At 44.9% G+C, this 21413-nt stretch overlaps 1 protein-coding gene across 3 annotated transcripts in view; it reads right to left on the reverse strand.

Moving 5' to 3' along the window:
* The window catches only part of PDE2A (phosphodiesterase 2A), a 429321-nt gene that overhangs the window by 245732 nt on the left and 162176 nt on the right, over positions 1–21413 (reverse strand). For 2 of the 3 annotated variants that reach the window (XM_075266333.1, XM_075266335.1), the window contains exon 2: positions 20641–20716. In XM_075266333.1, the coding sequence (XP_075122434.1) occupies positions 20641–20716 (76 nt within the window). Of the gene's footprint in view, positions 1–20640; positions 20717–20929; positions 21016–21413 lie in introns of those variants that run through there. The other variant, XM_075266334.1, reaches the window with a different exon arrangement.

Raw genomic sequence — 21413 nt, forward strand, 5'->3', positions numbered from 1 at the left:
GATCATTATATGGGGGTACAGTCCTGTATGGGGGTGTCTGGGATCATTATATGGGGGCACTGTCCTGTATGGGGGTGTCCGGGATCATTATATGGGGGTACAGTCCTGTATGGGGGTGTCTGGGATCATTATATGGCGGCACTGTCCTGTATGGGGGCATAAGGGATCATTATATGGGGGCACTGTCCTGTATGGGGGTATCCGGGAACATTATATGGGGGCACTGTCCTGTATGGGGGCATAAGGGATCATTATATGGGGGTACAGTCCTGTATGGGGGTGTCCGGGATCATTATATGGCGGCACTGTCCTGTATGGAGGCGTCAGGGATCATTATATGGGGGCACTGTCCTGTATGGGGGTGTCTGGGATCATTATATGGGGGCACTGTCCTGTATGGGGGTGTCCGGGATCATTATATAGGGGCACTGTCCTGTATGGGGGCATAAGGGACTATTAAATTGGGAGAATGTACTGTATGGGGGCATAAGGGATCATTATATGGGGGCACTGTCCTGTATGGGGGTGTCTGGGATCATTATATGGCGGCACTGTCCTGTATGGGGGCGTCAGGGATCATTATATGGGGGCACTGTCCTGTATGGGGGTGTCCGGGATCATTATATGGGGGCACTGTCCTGTATGGGGGTGTCCGGGATCATTATATGGGGGCACTGTCCTGTATGGGGGTGTCCGGGATCATTATATAGGGGCACTGTCCTGTATGGGGGCATAAGGGACTATTAAATTGGGAGAATGTACTGTATGGGGGGTATCTATACGTGCGGGGGCATAAGGGGTCTGTTATACATGTGGGGATAGAAGGCGCCATTATATATGTATATATGTTACCAGTGTGCTCGTGCAGATTTCTCCATGCTCTGTAATGTTGCGCTGCCTACCTAGACTGACTGCCATTCCGAGCTCTAGTAAAGCTGGGTGCCATCCTTATTACACAGATGTAACAAATGGCTGATATTTATGGGAGATTTTGCGTCCGTCGTATAAATGTCACCTGTGCACTTGTCAGCCCGATTGGCACGATGACCCCACCGCCCACGCCGCCATCACCAGCGCCTCCGACCAATCACAGATCTGCCCCGACATCCGGACCTGCTTCCATTCTCATCAGTGAAAGCAATGCCTGTAATTACGGTGTAGTGACGGCGCGCTGGTAGCGGCGGTGTAATGAATGTGGCGGCGCTCACCGCGTCCATCATGTCGTTATAATAACAATCATCGCGTTTACTTAGCAGAATGGTAATGTGCTCAGCCTGTGCGGATGTTACCGTCAGCGTCCGGGCGGCGAATGACCCCCGCCAATCCCAATCACTGTAATTACAATATAGTAAGCTGCACCAGCGGACATCACCCCCCCCCCCCCCCATGTACCAGCAGAGTGTAACTCCAGTCACATCCAGAGCTGCAATTCTGCTGGAATGCATCACATCTTATAGTGACATTCGCTATTCTACTCTTGACTACACGCATTTCACTCCTGCGTTGGGGTTTCCATTCTTCAGGATCCGAAAAAATCGAAACCCAATTTGTTTGTAAAGCGGTGACCCACAGAATCCCCCGCACCCCATAGACCCGGTTTCCACCTGAAAAATGCAAAATGGGGGACAGAATCCCCGAAAAGTCACTGAACAAAAGTGTGACTATAGCCTTAGTTACATTATTGTCAACTCTCCAGTCCCCTCCAGAGCTGCATTCACAATTCTGCTGCTTACCCCATGGTTTAATTAGTACTTGAGTTGCACATGTCTAACACTCCAATTACATCCAGAGCTGCATTTACAATTCTGCTGTTTACCTGATGGGTCCCATACCTAATACCTCAGTCACATCTAGAGCTGCATTCACAATTCTGCTCCCTACCCCTTCAGTTATATGAGTACTTGAGTTCAGTACTTCAATTGAACCATGTTTAATGCTGCAGTCACCACCAGAGCTGCATTCACAATTCTGCTGCCTACCCCTTGGTTTAATTGAGTTGCATCATACCTAATGCTCCAGTCCCCTCCAGAGCTGCATTCACAATTCTGCTGCCTACCCCTTGGTTGTATTGAGTTGCATCATACCTAATGCTCCAGTCCCCTCCAGAGCTGCATTCACAATTCTGCTGCCTACCCCTTGGTTGTATTGAGTTGCATCATACCTAATGCTCCAGTCCCCTCCAGAGCTGCATTCACAATTCTGCTGCCTACCCCTTGGTTTTATTGAGTTGCATCATATTTAATGCTCCAGTCCCCTCCAGAGCTGCATTCACAATTCTGCTGCCTACCCCTTGATTTTATTGAGTTGCATCACACCTAATGCTCCAGTCCCCTCCAGAGCTGCGTGCCTCATACTGTCCTGGCTCTGTACATGTGTTCACACCTGCGGCCGGCGTCTCCTGTGAGGTCACGTGCGGGGACTTGTCCTGATCCAGAACTTTCCATATGAGATTGTGCAGTGAATCAGGCTGAGTCCTCTCGCAGATGTGCAGCCCCCTCCCCAGATTAGGCCATGCACAGACATATTTTTAGCTCCCTGATCCGCAGATACTCATAGGGGGCGCCGTGATAATGACCCCCTCTACCCCGCCAGCTGCATCCCGGGGGAGGGGGAGGACACTGATACATTGTATCCCTGCAAATAACTGTGTCACATTCTGGAACCTTCTCATAAACGTGGCGAACGACGTCACGTGACTGCGGCAAGGAAAACCAAACTCCTGTAACCCATTCATGTCAGGGCTGCTTGCTTCACGGGCCAGTCATGTCACTTCCATTGGTCACATGACCTGCTTGGAGCTCAGTCCCATTCAAGTGAAGAGGGATGAGCTGCAATACCAAGCACAGCCATCGTACAATGGGTGGCGCTGCGCTCAGGGATTGCTTCTACTCGCTGTCAGAAATCAGGAATGCTGGAAATGATGATGGCGGAGGAGGGGAGGACTAAGCATAGACAGAACCCTGGTCCTGCACCGGTCACGGTGATACATCAGGCGCAGTCACACTGCACTGATTCACATCCGGATACATGTAAAATGCAGAATATTCTACTTTACGTGACATTCCCCTTTAAATGTTCCATCGCTCCATCCACTAGTGTCCAGATCCATCAGGTATCAATAAAGTATAATCACCTATCAATCAGGTATGTCACATAGCAGTCACATATCAGTCACATATCAGTCACATAGCAGTCACATAGCAGTCACATATCAGTCACATAGCAGTCACATAGCAGTCACATATCAGTCACATAGCAGTCACATATCAGTCACATATCAGTCACATATCAGTCACATAGCAGTCACATATCAGTCACATAGCAGTCACATATCAGTCACATATCAGTCACATAGCAGTCACATATCAGTCACATATCAGTCACATATCAGTCACATAGCAGTCACATAGCAGTCACATATCAGTCACATAGCAGTCACATAGCAGTCACATAGCAGTCACATATCAGACACATATCAGCCTTGTATCAAACACACATCCATCATTTATCAATCACTAGAGATGAGCGAGTAGTATATGATGGAATATCTCCCCCGCATAGTTATTGGTGTAATCGCTCGAATACCACGCGGGAAACGCAGTAAACCTTCCCTGGCGCTTGTTTACACCGATAACTGCGCAGGGGAGTATTCCATCATATACTACTCGCTCATCTCTAACCATCATGTATCAGTCTTGTATCAATCATATAACAATCTTGTATACTTTATGTATTGGTCATGTATCATACTCATATCCTATATCAATCACCATATATCCGGCCCATAACCATCTAGCATTACAATCTCATGATCAGTGGGACTCTATGTGAGCCTCTATGTGAGCCCCTATATGATGTGAGCCCCTATGTGAGCCCCTATATGGGCCCCTATGTGAGCCCTATGTGAGCCCCTATATGGGCCCCTATGTGAGCCCTATGTGAGCCCCTATATGGGCCCCTATGTGAGCCCTATGTGAGCCCTATGTGAGCCCCTATATGGGCCCCTATGTGAGCCCTATGTGAGCCCCTATATGAGCCCCTATATGGGCCTCTATGTGAGCCTCTATGTGAGCCCCTATGTGAGCCCTATGTGAGCCCCTATATGGGCCCCTATGTGAGCCCTATGTGAGCCCCTATATGGGCCCCTATGTGAGCCCTATGTGAGCCCCTATATGGGCCCCTATGTGAGCCCCTATGTGAGCCTCTATGTGGACCCCTATGTGAACCCCTATGTGAGCCCCAATGTGAGCCCCTATGTGATCCCTATATGAGCCCCTATATGAGCCCCTATTTGAGCCCCTATGTGGGCCCCTATGTCAGCCCCTATGTGGTCGCACGCTGCTCCGGAGGTAAATCCTGCACTGTGTGGGATCAGTGGCCGCAGGATGTGACACCGGTGACCTGACATTGTCTGGAGGATGGAAGGAAGAATTCCCAGGAACCGGCGTCACTTACAGAACGTCATTCCTGTACTTTGTATCTGACAAGTAAACAAGCGCAGCCTTAACCCTTCCACTGCCACAGAGGAGGGATTTAGAGGGGTGCCATATAACACAATAATAAGAAATCATAGAGTAGAAGGTTCCCCCGACAGGTCACATGACTCTGCCACTCTCTGCCGGGCCACAGCCCCATATACAGGATACAGATTCTTGTGATACTTTTTTATTTTTTTCACCAGTAGGTGTCGCTGTTTCCCAGGTTGTATACAGTTAGCTCACCATGATTATAACATCGCCATCTGCAGGTCATTAGGGGAACTACAGGGCACTGCACAAAATCAGACATATTCAATACAATATAATGGGCGATACATAATTATACAGATTATTATGCCAGTCTCTAATAGATAGTATGGACTAGGGGGCGCTACTGAGCAGGATCCTGTACATTGTATTCCGGTTCTCTGAATGTGTCCTGCAGTGTAAAGCATGGTTATCATAGAGATAGATGAGGTCACACTGGACCATGGGGGCAGCGGCGCCTAAAGATTCCTATATATCTTCATAGGGTCCTGAAATATCCCTTTAAGAAGAAATCTGCATGGTTGTGTGTGAATACGGCCTGAGTCTACAGCCCATAGCGTCTGGGTAAGCGTCAAAATCTGACAATAATCTATGGGGCAGAGGGGGGCCGGCGAGCCCTGTTAGCTGCCAGGCCCTCGAGTGTTGGCATGGTGCCCGGACGCTCAGTCACTGATCCGATTCTCCCACAACTCGGGATCCACAATATCAAGTGAACGTTTCAGCTGCTGCACCAGAAATATCACAGCGCAAGTAATTGTCAGGGTCTGTTATCCTGCATGATATGATAATCCAGCCAGTAGGGGGCGTCACCAGGTAATACAATGGGGGGTCATAGAGCTTCCCCCTTTAAGAGCAACCTATTAGCTCCTGATGACCACTACCATAGGGGAGGGGGGGGCAGTAACATATGGCCGGGGGGGGGGGGGGGGTTATTATATTTGCCCAAAGATGCATCTACCAAGCTATAATGGCAGAGGACACGAGGGCGCCCACTAATGTGTGTACATAGTAATAACCGTATAGACAAAGTGCTGGAACCTGCAGAGCGAAGCGACACAAAGTAACAGAAACCCAACAAAGTGGCCATAAAAAGGGTTTTAAGCCAATATTATGGGCGGCCGTAAAGACGATTAAAGAGGCGAAGAAGGTGCTGGAAATACAGGTGAGTGCTCTTTATAGGCGGGGGAGGGGAGTAATGACAATGGGGGGGATCCCATTATCTACTACAGGACGATAATCCATGATGTGACTAGGGCTCTGTTCACACTGCTGTGGTATGGCACCACACGCCCAGAGCTGGAATCATAATTCTGCTCTTTCATCACAGCTTGTATTATAGATACCTCCAGGGCTGTATTCACAATCCTTTTGTTTTATCGTACACAGTCCTATCCAGAGCTGCGCTCATAATTCTGCAGTTTTATCATGTCTCATACTCTACTCACACCCAGAGCTGCGCTCACAATTCTGCAGTTTCATACTCTACTCACACCCAGAGCTGCATCCTCCACAGGTATGACTTACACTACGACTGTTCCCCTAGCTCAGCTGTGTAATAGATTGAGGGGAATGTGTTTTTGCCATTAGAGCCGTACAGTGCCAAACACTACATCTCTTACAATGCAGCACAGCAGAGCTGTCAGCAAGCTGGTGAAATAAAGCTTTGATATCCTGAAATCCCCTTTAGTCTGCAGTCGGTATGGGGTTAATGGTGCGGGCCCCTGCAGAGGTGTGAACTGGCCGGTTGTCACTCTGTAAATCCTGTGTTATTACATTGTAGCAAATCTGTTACTTTATTTGGAACCTTGGAGAGTTCCAGCATTCCGGCAGGCAGGGGGCAATACAGGGGGCGTGGTCAGTGGACATGAGATCATCCAGGGAGGGGGCCACTGGCCCAATACTAGGGCACCAAAGTAGTGCTAGTGCCCACCTGCATCAGGACTAGTGCATCAGTCTGGTGGTAGTGTCATAGAGCTGGAGGGGTCTGGGGGTTCCCTGTGTCCTGATGCTGGAGGGGTCGGGGGTCCACTATATCCTATTGCTGGAGGTGTCTACAGCATCAATATGTTCTAGTATTAGAGGGGTCTGGGGTTCCCTGTATCCTAGTGCTAGAGGGGTCTGGGGGTTCACTGTGTGCTATATCCAGTCTGCCTGACCTCGGACCCCAGAGACATCCTTTAATGAGAGTGTCCATCCCATCCAGCTAATCCCAGAGGGTCCCACAGCCAACACTGCAGGGAAAATTGGGCATCCAGAGTAGGAGGGAGTCCCCTTTATTTTAACCCCTTTGTGCTAAGGTAGACGCCCCCATTAAGTTTACTCTGTGGAGCTCCTTCCGTCCTTTCAGAATATCAATAATAAAGTGATTAACTACAGAAGAGAAGCGGCGCCACATCTCACATTCCGCAAAGCCGCCGCTCTCAGACACCCCCATCACCTACAAAGCCCTGCGGCCACCTGATCGCCCCCTCCCCCTCTCAGCATGCTGGGTATTGACAAATCTTTAAAGTGAAGTTAATTGCAGCGTTTATCTATGCATCAAGGCCAGCGCGAGACGGAACGCAGCACTTAACAATACCCCGCAGCGAAGGCTCCATTCACTCAGCACAGGCCCAATGACTAAACCATTAGGGAGCGGGCCTCAGGATGGAAAACTGTGTATGATGGGGGTCATATATAGAGGGCACAGAACTGGGGGGGCAGATATCAACTCTGCTGGTGCAGTCACTGGGTACATACATTACATTACTTATCCTGTATTATACTCCAGAGCTGCGCTCACTATTCTGCTGGTACAGTCACTGTGTACATACATTACATTACTTATCCTGTATTATACTCCAGAGCTGCGCTCACTATTCTGCTGGTACAGTCACTGTGTACATACATTACATTACTTATCCTGTATTATACTCCAGAGCTGCGCTCACTATTCTGCTGGTGCAGTCACTGTGTACATACATTACATTACTTATCCTGTATTATACTCCAGAGCTGCGCTCACTATTCTGCTGGTACAGTCACTGTGTACATACATTACATTACTTATCCTGTATTATACTCCAGAGCTGCGCTCACTATTCTGCTGGTACAGTCACTGTGTACATACATTACATTACTTATCCTGTATTATACTCCAGAGCTGCGCTCACTATTCTGCTGGTGCAGTCACTGTGTACATACATTACATTACTTATCCTGTATTATACTCCAGAGCCGCGCTCACTATTCTGCTGGTACAGTCACTGTGTACATACATTACATTACTTATCCTGTATTATACTCCAGAGCTGCGCTCACTATTCTGCTGGTGCAGTCACTGTGTACATACATTACATTACTTATCCTGTATATAGCTGTTATATAGCTATAAACTATTTCTGTGGGAGAGTATAGTGGGCATGCTCTGTATAACAACACTGTATGGAGATAAGGCAGCCCAAGAACAAATATCTCCTGGTACTGAGTTATCCCCAGGACTTACAGTTTATACCTAAATATATACTGCACCCATTATTCCCTTCAGTACACACTGTGCACAGCAGGCACTTTAAGGTTGCCAGGCCTACTAGTCAAACTTTGGCTGGTTCTGCTTAGAGACATAGAGCCAATAAGAGTGCACTGAGCTGAGGCGGGGTATCTGAGATGTATCCGCTGCCTGTGATTACAGATGTATTCTGGCTCTATGTTCTCAGAACTTGTTGTCTTCTCATTCTCTGCTTACTGAGTTTGGTTTACTCTCCTGGTTATCCAATACCTTGCTGACTTGGATTTACCGTTAACCCCCGGACTCAACCCTGGCTTGGTCTCTGGTACTGATATTAATCTGCTGTTGCTTTGGATATTTCTGTATTCTCCAATAGGGATGATCCTTATTTTGCAAGTGCACCTGATTTCTGGCACCTTGTCCTGGGATTGCAACCTGGGACCCAAAATTGAAAACTCCTGCCTTAAGGCTCTATCACACACCTCGAGGAACATATCAATGATGGGGATGGTGAAGAAGAGACAACACCTGACTATGGCTCTGGGTTTCACTTAGTCTTTCCTAAATTCTGACCCACACACTCAAGGGGGCGATACTGAGCGTTCCCGTCTCCCACCATCAGCAATGTTATCCTCCATTATTGCTCTCCTGCTCCCTGGTCAATGTGAATCTGTAAAGTAACTTGTTACATTTGTATCCAGGCTATAAATCGAGCACAAACCTCTCTCCTGGGCTGATAGTTTGTTACAATGTAAATAAGTTACCAGTATTAGGTCTGAAGGGGGATCCAATATCTGCAAGCAGACAGCATGAGAAAGGTGAGAAAGCGAGACATCAAGATTGGACAGAGGTGGCGGGGACTAGAGGCAAAACTATGGTCCAACAAATGCATGTATAAGGTATATACCACTGAGTACGCACATTGTGGTTATAGTGGTGGGGGGAGGGGGCTTTCTTATCCAGATGTTGACCATTTACTCCAGTATGGGCACTCATGGTAATTGACCACCTGCTCCTCCTGTCCATCACCTGACTGTGCGGTATTATTTCCCATGACCACATAGCTCTGCTGCTACAGGTTCTACAGGAGGAAGCGATAATCAATAAGATCCCTGACGGTCAATCACTTACACTGACCATTAGCCGAGAGCTCAAAACCCTCTGGGGCTGACAACTAATCAATGACTATTATCAGGGACAGTCAATAGGGGGTGACAGAGGAGGAGCCTCACAATACCAGAGCCCCAGAGACCGCAGGACAAGTCACTTACCTAATGAGCACTTAACCAATTAGGCTGAACCCCAATTTGCATTATTTACAATAAATGGTAATGATCCCTCTAACCTGGACACAGTTCACACACACACACAAGATTTACTTATTAATATGGATAAACTTGAAGTGAAAACAAAAATACAATGTAATAGACAGTACATATAATACTACTATAATACTGCCTCCTATGTACAAGAATATAACTACTATAATACTACCTCCTATGTACAAGAATATAACTACTATAATACTACCTCCTATGTACAAGAATATAACTACTATAATACTACCTCCTATATACAAGAATATAACTACTATAATACTGCTCCTATGTACAAGAATATAACTACTATAATACTACTCCTATATACAAGAATATAACTACTATAATACTACTCCTATGTACAAGAATATAACTACTATAATACTACTCCTATGTACAAGAATATAACTACTATAATACTGCTCCTATGTACAAGAATATAACTGCTATAATACTACTCCTATGTACAAGAATATAACTACTATAATACTGCTGCTATGTACAAGAATATAACTACAATAATACTGCTCCTATGTACAAGAATATACCTACTATAATACTACTCCTATGTACAAGAATATAACTACTATAATACTACCTCCTATGTACAAGAATATAACTACTATAATACTACTCCTATGTACAAGAATATAACTACTATAATACTACTCCTATGTACAAGAATATAACTACTATAATACTACCTCCTATGTACAAGAATATAACTACTATAATACTACCTCCTATGTACAAGAATATAACTACTATAATACTACTCCTATGTACAAGAATATAACTACTATAATACTACCTCCTATGTACAAGAATATAACTACTATAATACTACCTCCTATGTACAAGAATATAACTACTATAATACTACCTCCTATGTACAAGAATATAACTACTATAATACTACCTCCTATGTACAAGAATATAACTACTATAATACTACTCCTATGTACAAGAATATAACTACTATAATACTACTCCTATGTACAAGAATATACCTACTATAATACTACTCCTATGTACAAGAATATAACTACTATAATACTACTCCTATGTACAAGAATATAACTACTATAATACTACCTCCTATGTACAAGAATATAACTACTATAATACTGCTCCTATGTACAAGAATATAACTACTATAATACTACTCCTATGTACAAGAATATAACTACTATAATACTGCTCCTATGTACAAGAATATAACTACTATAATACTACTCCTATATACAAGAATATAACTACTATAATACTGCTCCTATGTATAAGAATATAACTACTATAATACTGCTCCTATGTACAAGAATATAACTACTATAATACTGCTCCTATGTACAAGAATATAACTACTATAATACTACTCCTATATACAAGAATATAACTACTATAATACTACTCCTATGTACAAGAATATAACTACTATAATACTACTCCTATATACAAGAATATAACTACTATAATACTGCTCCTATGTATAAGAATATAACTACTATAATACTGCTCCTATGTACAAGAATATAACTACTATAATACTGCACCCTATATACAAGAATATAACTACTGTAATACTGCCCCCTATATACAAGAATATAACTACTATAATACTACTCCTATGTACAAGAATATAACTACTATAATACTACTCCTATGTACAAGAATATAACTACTATAATACTACCTCCTATGTACAAGAATATAACTACTATAATACTACCTCCTATGTACAAGAATATAACTACTATAATACTACTCCTATGTACAAGAATATAACTACTATAATACTACCTCCTATCTACAAGAATATAACTACTATAATACTACTCCTATGTACAAGAATATAACTACTATAATACTGCCCCCTATCTACAAGAATATAACTACTATAATATTACTCCTATGTACAAGAATATAACTACTATAATACTACTCCTATGTACAAGAATATAACTACTATAATACTACCTCCTATGTACAAGAATATAACTACTATAATACTACCTCCTATGTACAAGAATATAACTACTATAATACTACTCCTATGTACAAGAATATAACTACTATAATACTACTCCTATGTACAAGAATATACCTACTATAATACTACTCCTATGTACAAGAATATAACTACTATAATACTACCTCCTATGTACAAGAATATAACTACTATAATACTGCTCCTATGTACAAGAATATAACTGCTATAATACTACCTCCTATGTACAAGAATGTAACTACTATAATACTACTCCTATGTACAAGAATATAACTGCTATAATACTACTCCTATGTACAAGAATATAACTACTATAATACTACTCCTATGTACAAGAATATAACTACTATAATACTGCCCCTATGTACAAGAATATAACTACTATAATACTACTCCTATGTACAAGAATATAACTACTATAATACTACCTCCTATGTACAAGAATATAACTACTATAATACTACTCCTATGTACAAGAATATAACTACTATAATACTACTCCTATGTACAAGAATATACCTACTATAATACTACTCCTATGTACAAGAATATAACTACTATAATACTGCTCCTATGTACAAGAATATAACTACTATAATACTACTCCTATGTACAAGAATATAACTACTATAATACTACTCCTATGTACAAGAATATAACTACTATAATACTGCTCCTATGTACAAGAATATAACTACTATAATACTACTCCTATATACAAGAATATAACTACTATAATACTGCTCCTATGTATAAGAATATAACTACTATAATACTGCTCCTATGTACAAGAATATAACTACTATAATACTACTCCTATGTACAAGAATATAACTACTATAATACTACTCCTATGTACAAGAATATACCTACTATAATACTACTCCTATGTACAAGAATATAACTACTATAATACTACCTCCTATGTACAAGAATATAACTACTATAATACTGCTCCTATGTACAAGAATATAACTACTATAATACTACTCCTATGTACAAGAATATAACTACTATAATACTACTCCTATGTACAAGAATATAACTACTATAATACTACCTCCTATGTACAAGAATATAACTACTATAATACTGCTCCTATGTACAAGAATATAACTACTATAATACTACTCCAATGTACAAGAATATAACTACTATAATACTACTCCTATGTACAAGAATATAACTACTATAATACTGCTCCTATGTACAAGAATATAACTACTATAATACTACTCCTATGTACAAGAATATAACTACTATAATACTACTCCAATGTACAAGAATATAACTACTATAATACTACTCCTATGTACAAGAATATAACTACTATAATACTACTCCTATGTACAAGAATATAACTACTATAATACTACTCCTATATACAAGAATATAACTACTATAATACTGCTCCTATGTATAAGAATATAACTACTATAACACTGCTCCTATGTACAAGAATATAACTACTATAATACTACTCCTATGTACAAGAATATAACTACTATAATACTACTCCTATGTACAAGAATATAACTACTATAATACTACCTCCTATGTACAAGAATATAACTACTATAATACTACCTCCTATGTACAAGAATATAACTACTATAATACTACTCCTATGTACAAGAATATAACTACTATAATACTACTCCTATGTACAAGAATATACCTACTATAATACTACTCCTATGTACAAGAATATAACTACTATAATACTACCTCCTATGTACAAGAATATAACTACTATAATACTGCTCCTATGTACAAGAATATAACTACTATAATACTACTCCTATGTACAAGAATATAACTACTATAATACTGCCCCTATGTACAAGAATATAACTACTATAATACTGCTCCTATGTACAAGAATATAACTACTATAATACTGCCCCCTATGTACAAGAATATAACTACTATAATACTGCCCCTATGTACAAGAATATAACTACTATAATACTGCTCCTATGTACAAGAATATAACTACTATAATACTACCTCCTATGTACAAGAATGTAACTACTATAATACTACTCCTATGTACAAGAATATAACTACTATAATACTACTCCTATGTACAAGAATATAACTACTATAATACTGCCTCCTATGTACAAGAATATAACTACTATAATACTGCCCCCTATGTACAAGAATATAACTACTACAATACTACTCCTATGTACAAGAATATAACTACTATAATACTGCCCCCTATGTGCTGTTTTGGGGGTTGATCTTCTGTTACCTGCTGTACATTTCTGTCTTGTCCAGGCTTTACCCTGTTGGTCACACATTATGTAATATTGTGTATGGGGGCAGTATTATCCTCTGGGGCCATTCCCCCGCCCTTCCCTCACACATGTATACGGATGATATTATCACATGCGCCACAAGCCGGAGACTTCCCAAAATTACTTGAGACAAACATTGCGGCTGAGAGTAATTGGATTTTCCTGTTGGGCTCTGCTGTTCCACCGCGTTGTGTGATGTGCAGTGAGGAGTTCTCAATGACAAACTCGTGGAGTGCTGCTCATTACTGCACCGCGGGATCACTCCACAGCGGACTCCATGGATCATACACTCGGTGGGTTTGTATCAGGTTGCTTAAAAGTTACAAAAAAATGCAATAATAACACAATACTAACAGCAGACATCTCTCTGTCACTTCTATCAGCTGGTGGTGACAGTGTTTTGCCCCTTGTGCTCCTGTCCTGTCCGCAACGTTTCTCTATCCAGAAAAATTTATGTCATTGGACACGGAAATGACCCAATGGCGGGAAAAGAAAACAGTGAATGAGATGGCCATACAAACTAGACCTGGCACGAGCACCGTGCACCATCCAGGTGAGCACAAGTACCAGCCGATCCAACCATCAACGTCAACAGAACTGCCCCATCAGGGGGCAGAAACAAAGAAGCGCAGACATAATAACAATAGTAGCATAGAAGCCAGAGAGAGTGACCCAGTGTCACATCCAGGGAGAGAGGTGATACAAGTGTATATAGCATTATATACCCCTGGTGCGTCCAGGCACTGCACCTACACCCAGCAGAGGGCCCGCCCCAGGTTAGCCATGGCTACATTGTTATTATGGGATAACATTACTTACACACATATAGGTTCCTGAACTAAGTGTTTGTATCCTTCCTATCCTCCTATCTTATCCTATCCTATCCTATTCTATCCTATCCTATCCTAAGTTTGGATGTTTGTTACTCAATCACGCAAAAACGGCTGAACAGATTTCACTGAAATTTGGCACATAGATAGATAGGAACCCCGATTAGAACATAGGCTACTTTTTATCCCGATAAATGACATCATTACATGACTGTTAAGCACGAATTTAGACACACACTCTGTTTGAGGACCTTTGATGACGTCATCACAGGCTTTTCATAGGATCACGCTATGTGGTGGGCGGAGAAAATGCAAATTTGGGGGCGGAGCTAAACAGGAGGGAGCCAGGCAGTCTGAAAGCTGAAGAAAATGGAGTCTCATACAAGATCAGGAGAGTACAGAACATGCAGGCTGTGTGTGGCCAAGAGCAGACTATCGGCCGTAGAGTTTCAGTAAGTAGGACGGGGAATCTGTTGTTCTGCCTCGGAGGGAGGAGAAGGGAGAACTGTTGGACATTTCAGCAACATCCGTTCAGCCGTGTCTAACACAGAAGCTGCTCAGACACTCTCACAAAAACTTGCAGATGTAGCAGAGCTAAGGTGCGCTAGCAGTTTGTGTGTGTAACATGGGGGCATGTGGTCTTCTGACTATAATGGGGGGTGGGGGCAAGCTGTCTCAAATTTCACCAGCAGCCATTCACCTGTCTCTAACACAGACACTGCCAGGACACTCAGAGAAGACAATCCCTGTGATCGAAATTGCCCGATGTAGCTGAGCTGAGGCAGTGTGGTAGCACAGCTTGCTCTGCTCTCCATACAGATGTCCATACAGCTGGGGCTGCTGCGCATATGCAGAGAGAGATGAGCCTTATAGCACTCAGACACTGGACTGCCATCTTCTAAATATGAACTGCTTGTGCTTGTTTTCCATCTATGTTTTATTTACACAATACTGTGTGGGGGGGATACTGGTGGGCATGTAATACTCCCCTCCTGTCTCTGTGGCTCCTCCCCTTCTGTCTCTGTGACTCTTCCCCCCCTCCCTCTCTGAGGCTCCTCCCCTCCTGTCTCTGTGACTCTTCCCCCCCTGTCTCTGTGGCTCTTCCCCCCTCCCTCTCTGAGGCTCTTCCCCTCCTGTCTCTGTGGCTCTTCCCCGCCACCCTCTCTGAGGCTCTTCCCCGCCGCCCTCTTTGAGGCTCCTCCCCTCCTGTCTCTGTGACTCTTCCCCCCTCCCTCTCTGAGGCTCCTCCCCTCCTGTCTCTGTGGCTCTTCCCCCCTCCCTCTCTGAGGCTCTTCCCCTCCTGTCTCTGTGGCTCTTCCCCCCTCCCTCTCTGAGGCTCTTCCCCTCCTGTCTCTGTGGCTCTTCCCCGCCACCCTCTCTGAGGCTCTTCCCCGCCGCCCTCTTTGAGGCTCCTCCCCTTCTGTCTTTATGACTCTTCCCCCGCTCCCTCTCTTAGGTTCCTCCCCTCCCTCTCTGAGGCTCCTCCCCTCCTGTCTCTGTGACTCTTCCCCCCTCCCTCTCTGAGGTTCCTCCCCTCCTGTCTCTGTGGCTCTTCCCCGCCACCCTCTCTGAGGCTCTTCCCCGCCGCCCTCTTTGAGGCTTCTCCCCTTCTGTCTTTATGACTCTTCCCCCGCTCCCTCTCTTAGGTTCCTCCCCTCCTGTCTCTGTGGCTCCTCCCCTTCTGTCTCTGTGACTCTTCCCCCCCTCCCTCTCTGAGGCTCCTCCCCTCCTGTCTCTGTGGCTCTTCCCCGCCACCCTCTCTGAGGCTCTTCCCCGCCGCCCTCTTTGAGGCTTCTCCCCTTCTGTCTTTATGACTCTTCCCCCGCTCCCTCTCTTAGGTTCCTCCCCTCCTGTCTCTGTGGCTCCTCCCCTTCTGTCTCTTTGACTCTTCCCCGCCGCCCTCTCTGAGGCTCCTCCCCTCCTGTCTCTGTGGCTCTTCCCTCCTTTCTCTGGGGTTCCTCTCCCCACTGAGGCTCCGTCCTCTCTCTTTAGCTCCTCCCCTGAGGTGTCACGCTGATTTTCATGCAGTCTCTGGTTCTGGCAGAGATGATTCAGATATTTTTGGTGTCTTATAACTTAGTCACAGCAGTGTCTGGAGCCTCGGCGTATTAAGAGTTACTTTTGGCTCGCAGTGTTTGTTATGGAGGCTGCGAGGGATTCCAAATCCAGGGCTGTGAATGAACGTCCAGCGCCTGTCACTGTCACGCTGCCCACAGAACGGCTGCCAACTGCTGCATGGAAATGTCACTCTCCGGGGAGCCGAAAAACAACACAAGCGCCGGCTAGTCAGTAATAAGCCCTGCAGGGCCCCCAGCAAGCACCAGGGGCCCCGCCACCAGGGAGTAAACACAAGTCTGCCCATCCTCCTCCTGTAAAATGTGCTCTAAAGACCTATTACAGTTCTCTGCTACCCAGCTTATCCAGACTCCTGAATGGCAGCTCAGCCTAGATCGGCAGCGATACATTTAGCTCACTCAGCTCTCCAAGAAACAGATAGACATGAACAGAATTATAATAGAGAGAGATATTTACGGACAGCGCGGTCACATGGGATGTCTTAAAGGGACAGTCCCAGGACCAACAAGGGAACTAGGAATTTGGGATATCCCCCCCCCCCACACACACACATAACAATGTCTATAAATGTATTGTCCGTCAGGATGAGGTCAGTCCCAGTATAACCAGTAAGCGTCATCTAGAGGTTCATGGAGTATTCCTGATGTGAGAGGCCGACTGTAATGTTACACTACACCCTACCCCACTGCGGGGACGGCCGAAAGTCAGGACACCCCCCCCCAACAGATACAGGTGCGCACAAAGGAGTCTGTCCTGTGTGTTATATCTGGTGTTACATAGGACTGCCGGTGACATCTACTACATTACCTGTACTCAGAGAGTTATCACTGTGTTATCTGTGCTGTTACATAGGACTGCCGGTGACATCTACTACATTACCTGTACTCAGAGAGTTATCACTGTGTTATCTGTGGTGTTACATAGGACTGCCGGTGACATCTACTACATTACCTGTATATAGAGAGTTATCACTGTGTTATCTGTGGTGTTACATAGGACTGCCGGTGACATCTACTACATTACCTGTACTCAGAGAGTTATCACTGTGTTATCTGTGGTGTTACATAGGACTGCCGGTGACATCTACTACATTACCTGTACTCAGAGAGTTATCACTGTGTTATCTGTGGTCTTACATAGGACTGCCGGTGACATCTACTACATTACCTGTACTCAGGGAGTTATCACTGTGTGTTATCTGTGGTGTTACATAGGACTGTCGGTGACATCTACTACATTACCTGTATATAGAGAGTTATCACTGTGTTATCTGTGGTGTTACATAGGACTGCCGGTGACATCTACTACATTACCTGTATATAGAGAGTTATCACTGTGTTATCTGTGGTGTTACATAGGACTGCCGGTGACATCTACTACATAACCTGTATATAGAGAGTTATCACTGTGTTATCTGTGGTGTTACATAGGACTGCCGGTGACATCTACTACATTACCTGTATATAGAGAGTTATCACTGTATTATCTGTGGTGTTACATAGGACTGCCGGTGACATCTACTACATTACCTGTATATAGAGAGATATCACTGTGTTATCTGTGGTGTTACATAGGACTGCCGGTGACATCTACTACATTACCTGTACTCAGAGAGTTATCACTGTGTTATCTGTGGTGTTACATAGGACTGCCGGTGACATCTACTACATTACCTGTATATAGAGAGTTATCATTGTGTTATCTGTGGTGTTACATAGGACTGCCGGTGACATCTACTACATTACCTGTATATAGAGAGTTATCACTGTGTTATCTGTGGTGTTACATAGGACTGCCGGTGACATCTACTACATTACCTGTACTCAGAGAGTTATCACTGTGTTATCTGTGGTGTTACATAGGACTGCCGGTGACATCTACTACATTACCTGTATATAGAGAGTTATCAATGTGTTATCTGTGGTGTTACATAGGACTGCCGGTGACATCTACTACATTACCTGTATATAGAGAGTTATCACTGTGTTATCTGTGGTGTTACATAGGACTGCCGGTGACATCTACTACATTACCTGTACTCAGAGAGTTATCACTGTGTTATCTGTAGTGTTACATAGGACTGCCGGTGACATCTACTACATTACCTGTACTCAGAGAGTTATCACTGTGTTATCTGTGGTGTTACATAGGACTGCCGGTGACATCTACTACATTACCTGTATATAGAGAGCTATCACTGTGTTATCTGTGGTGTTACATAGGACTGCCGGTGACATCTACTACATTACCTGTACTCAGAGAGTTATCACTGTGTTATCTGTGGTGTTACATAGGACTGCCGGTGACATCTACTACATTACCTGTACTCAGAGAGTTATCACTGTGTTATCTGTAGTGTTACATAGGACTGCCGGTGACATCTACTACATTACCTGTATATAGAGAGTTATCACTGTGTTATCTGTGGTATTACATAGGACTGCCGGTGACATCTACTACATTACCTGTATATAGAGAGTTATCACTGTGTTATCTGTGGTGTTACATAGGACTGCCAGTGACATTACTACATTACCTGTATATAGAGAGTTATCACTGTGTTATCTGTGGTGTTACATAGGACTGCCGGTGACATCTACTACATTACCTGTATATAGAGAGTTATCACTGTGTTATCTGTGGTGTTACATAGGACTGCCGGTGACATCTACTACATTACCTGTATATAGAGAGTTATCACTGTGTTATCTGTGGTGTTACATAGGACTGCCGGTGACATCTACTACATTACCTGTACTCATAGAGTTATCACTGTGTTATCTGTGCTGTTACATAGGACTGCAGGTCATATCCCCCACTTTTGTCTCTCCCTGTATACTGTATTGTATTAGTGTATATACCTATTATACTGTCTCCGCTCACCTCTCCATGACCCGGTATTATACATGTAACCTCCAGCGTTCCGCTCTACATCACTGTCACATCTCTCTGCTCCTGCGGTCCCGATGACATCACTTCTAATATTTCTAGGACATTTTCTTACATTTCGATCCATGTAATAAATAGATGACACAATCTCCAGTATATCCCTCATTGTGTGATGACGGCGCTCAGGACATGCTGGGGGTTGTAGTGTCACACGCACTGGATACAATGTATCACATATAACAATAATAAAGTGACTTTGTTACTATTCACACCAGTTATAAACAGCCAAGCCGTCAGTGCCATCTACAGACCAGGCGCCTTCTCTTGACCACATTCTGCCCCTTTTGCCTAATCTCAGCCATGTGCCCACACAGGTGCCCGCTCTGCATGGATAGAGTTCACTAGTCATCAAAAAAGGCAAGAAAAAGCCGAATTCTGCCCCCTACCACCTGTTGTATCAGTGCCGGGGTCCTGACGGCTTTTATCCAAATCTCACAGCCATCGCCATATCTGCCTACCTTAAACCATGTGTCGAATCCACAAGTGCCCAACTAGGTGCCAAGCACAAAAGATAAAAAATATACTCTGCCTTATAACTTGTCATCCCAGTGCCCAGATCCTGCCACAAGACTACAACCCCCAACCTCCTGCCTGGGACCAGGTGAGAGCTGACACCTCTGTAACCCCCCCCCCCCCCCCCAATCCCAGCCCTCTCAGGGTGCCCGGCGGACTGTGCAGGAATCCCCGGCTCTCCATGTGCTGCACCTGTCACTTTATCTGCCACCTGCTGCCCAAGTTCTCAGGGGGGCACAGAGTCTGCTGTAAGTGGGCGCCCTCCACCCAAATCCTACCAGCCAATTGCAACTGACAGTGAGCCGAAACCTCAACAGACTGACCCCCCAGATGGCTCGATCAAGGCAAACGTCTCACAGCAAAGTCCAGGTGCCACCTGATGCCAACTCTCACCTGGGTATGAGGCTAGGGGTACAAGTACAAGGAGGGGTGCTCCTTTAAATCTGGGACCCGCTACCCAAATGCGAGCAGCCAACTGCATTGACACTTTGCCAGAGTCAGATAAACATCCCACAGCAAAGTCCATTATGTGTGGCAGATAGTAAGTGCCCCCCCCCCGGGTAACTACAGGACACAATGCCAGGTGCCCCCACATCATGCCACAAGTGTCAGTGCCAGCTTCTTACCTGCAGGGCTTCGGGGCATCCTCCTCCAGGAGCCGGGGGGGAGTCTTCTGCCTTCAGGAAAGCCTGCTGCCCCCGTCTAAAGAAATGGAGAAGGGCAGTAAGTATGTGGTGCAGGATGAGGACCATGCTGGCCGGCCCTGGCATGCACACACATGGATGATGATGATGATGATGATGATGGGCACACACAGCCTGCTGCACGGGCGAGGAGAAGGCACGTCCTATGTGCAGCCGCCCCTCCCCACTGCCATCCCTCACTCCCACCCAAAGGCTCCTCCAGGAGACGCACCTGCTCCCCAGAGCGATGGGGCAAGCCGAGCGCAAGATCCACATTGCTGCGGCACCGGAGAGATGGAGACGCGGGCGACAAACAGGGGGGAGAAGCTGCGACTTGTGCCAGAGCCTGCACCGCCAGCCGGGAGCCACAGGGTCCTAGTGCCGCCAGCCGCCGCTGCATCAGCCCAGCCAGCCAACAGCCGGGGGTCTGCACAGTGCCGGGGGTCTGCAATGTGCCAGGGGGTCTGCACAGTGCCGGGGGTCTGCACCGTGCCGGGGGTCTGCAATGTGCCAGGGGGTCTGCAAAGTGCCAGGGGGTCTGCAATGTGCCGGGGGTCTGCACCGTGCCAGGGGGTCTGCAATGTGCCAGGGGGTCTGCACCGTGCCAGGGGGTCTGCAATGTGCCAGGGGGTCTGCAATGTGCCGGGGGTCTGCAAAGTGCCAGGGGGTCTGCACAGTGCCAGGGGGTCTGGGGGGTCTGCACCTGCTGCCCAGGA

Source organism: Leptodactylus fuscus, chromosome 2, assembly GCF_031893055.1.
Source record: "Leptodactylus fuscus isolate aLepFus1 chromosome 2, aLepFus1.hap2, whole genome shotgun sequence".
Taxonomy (NCBI): Eukaryota; Metazoa; Chordata; class Amphibia; order Anura; family Leptodactylidae; genus Leptodactylus; species Leptodactylus fuscus.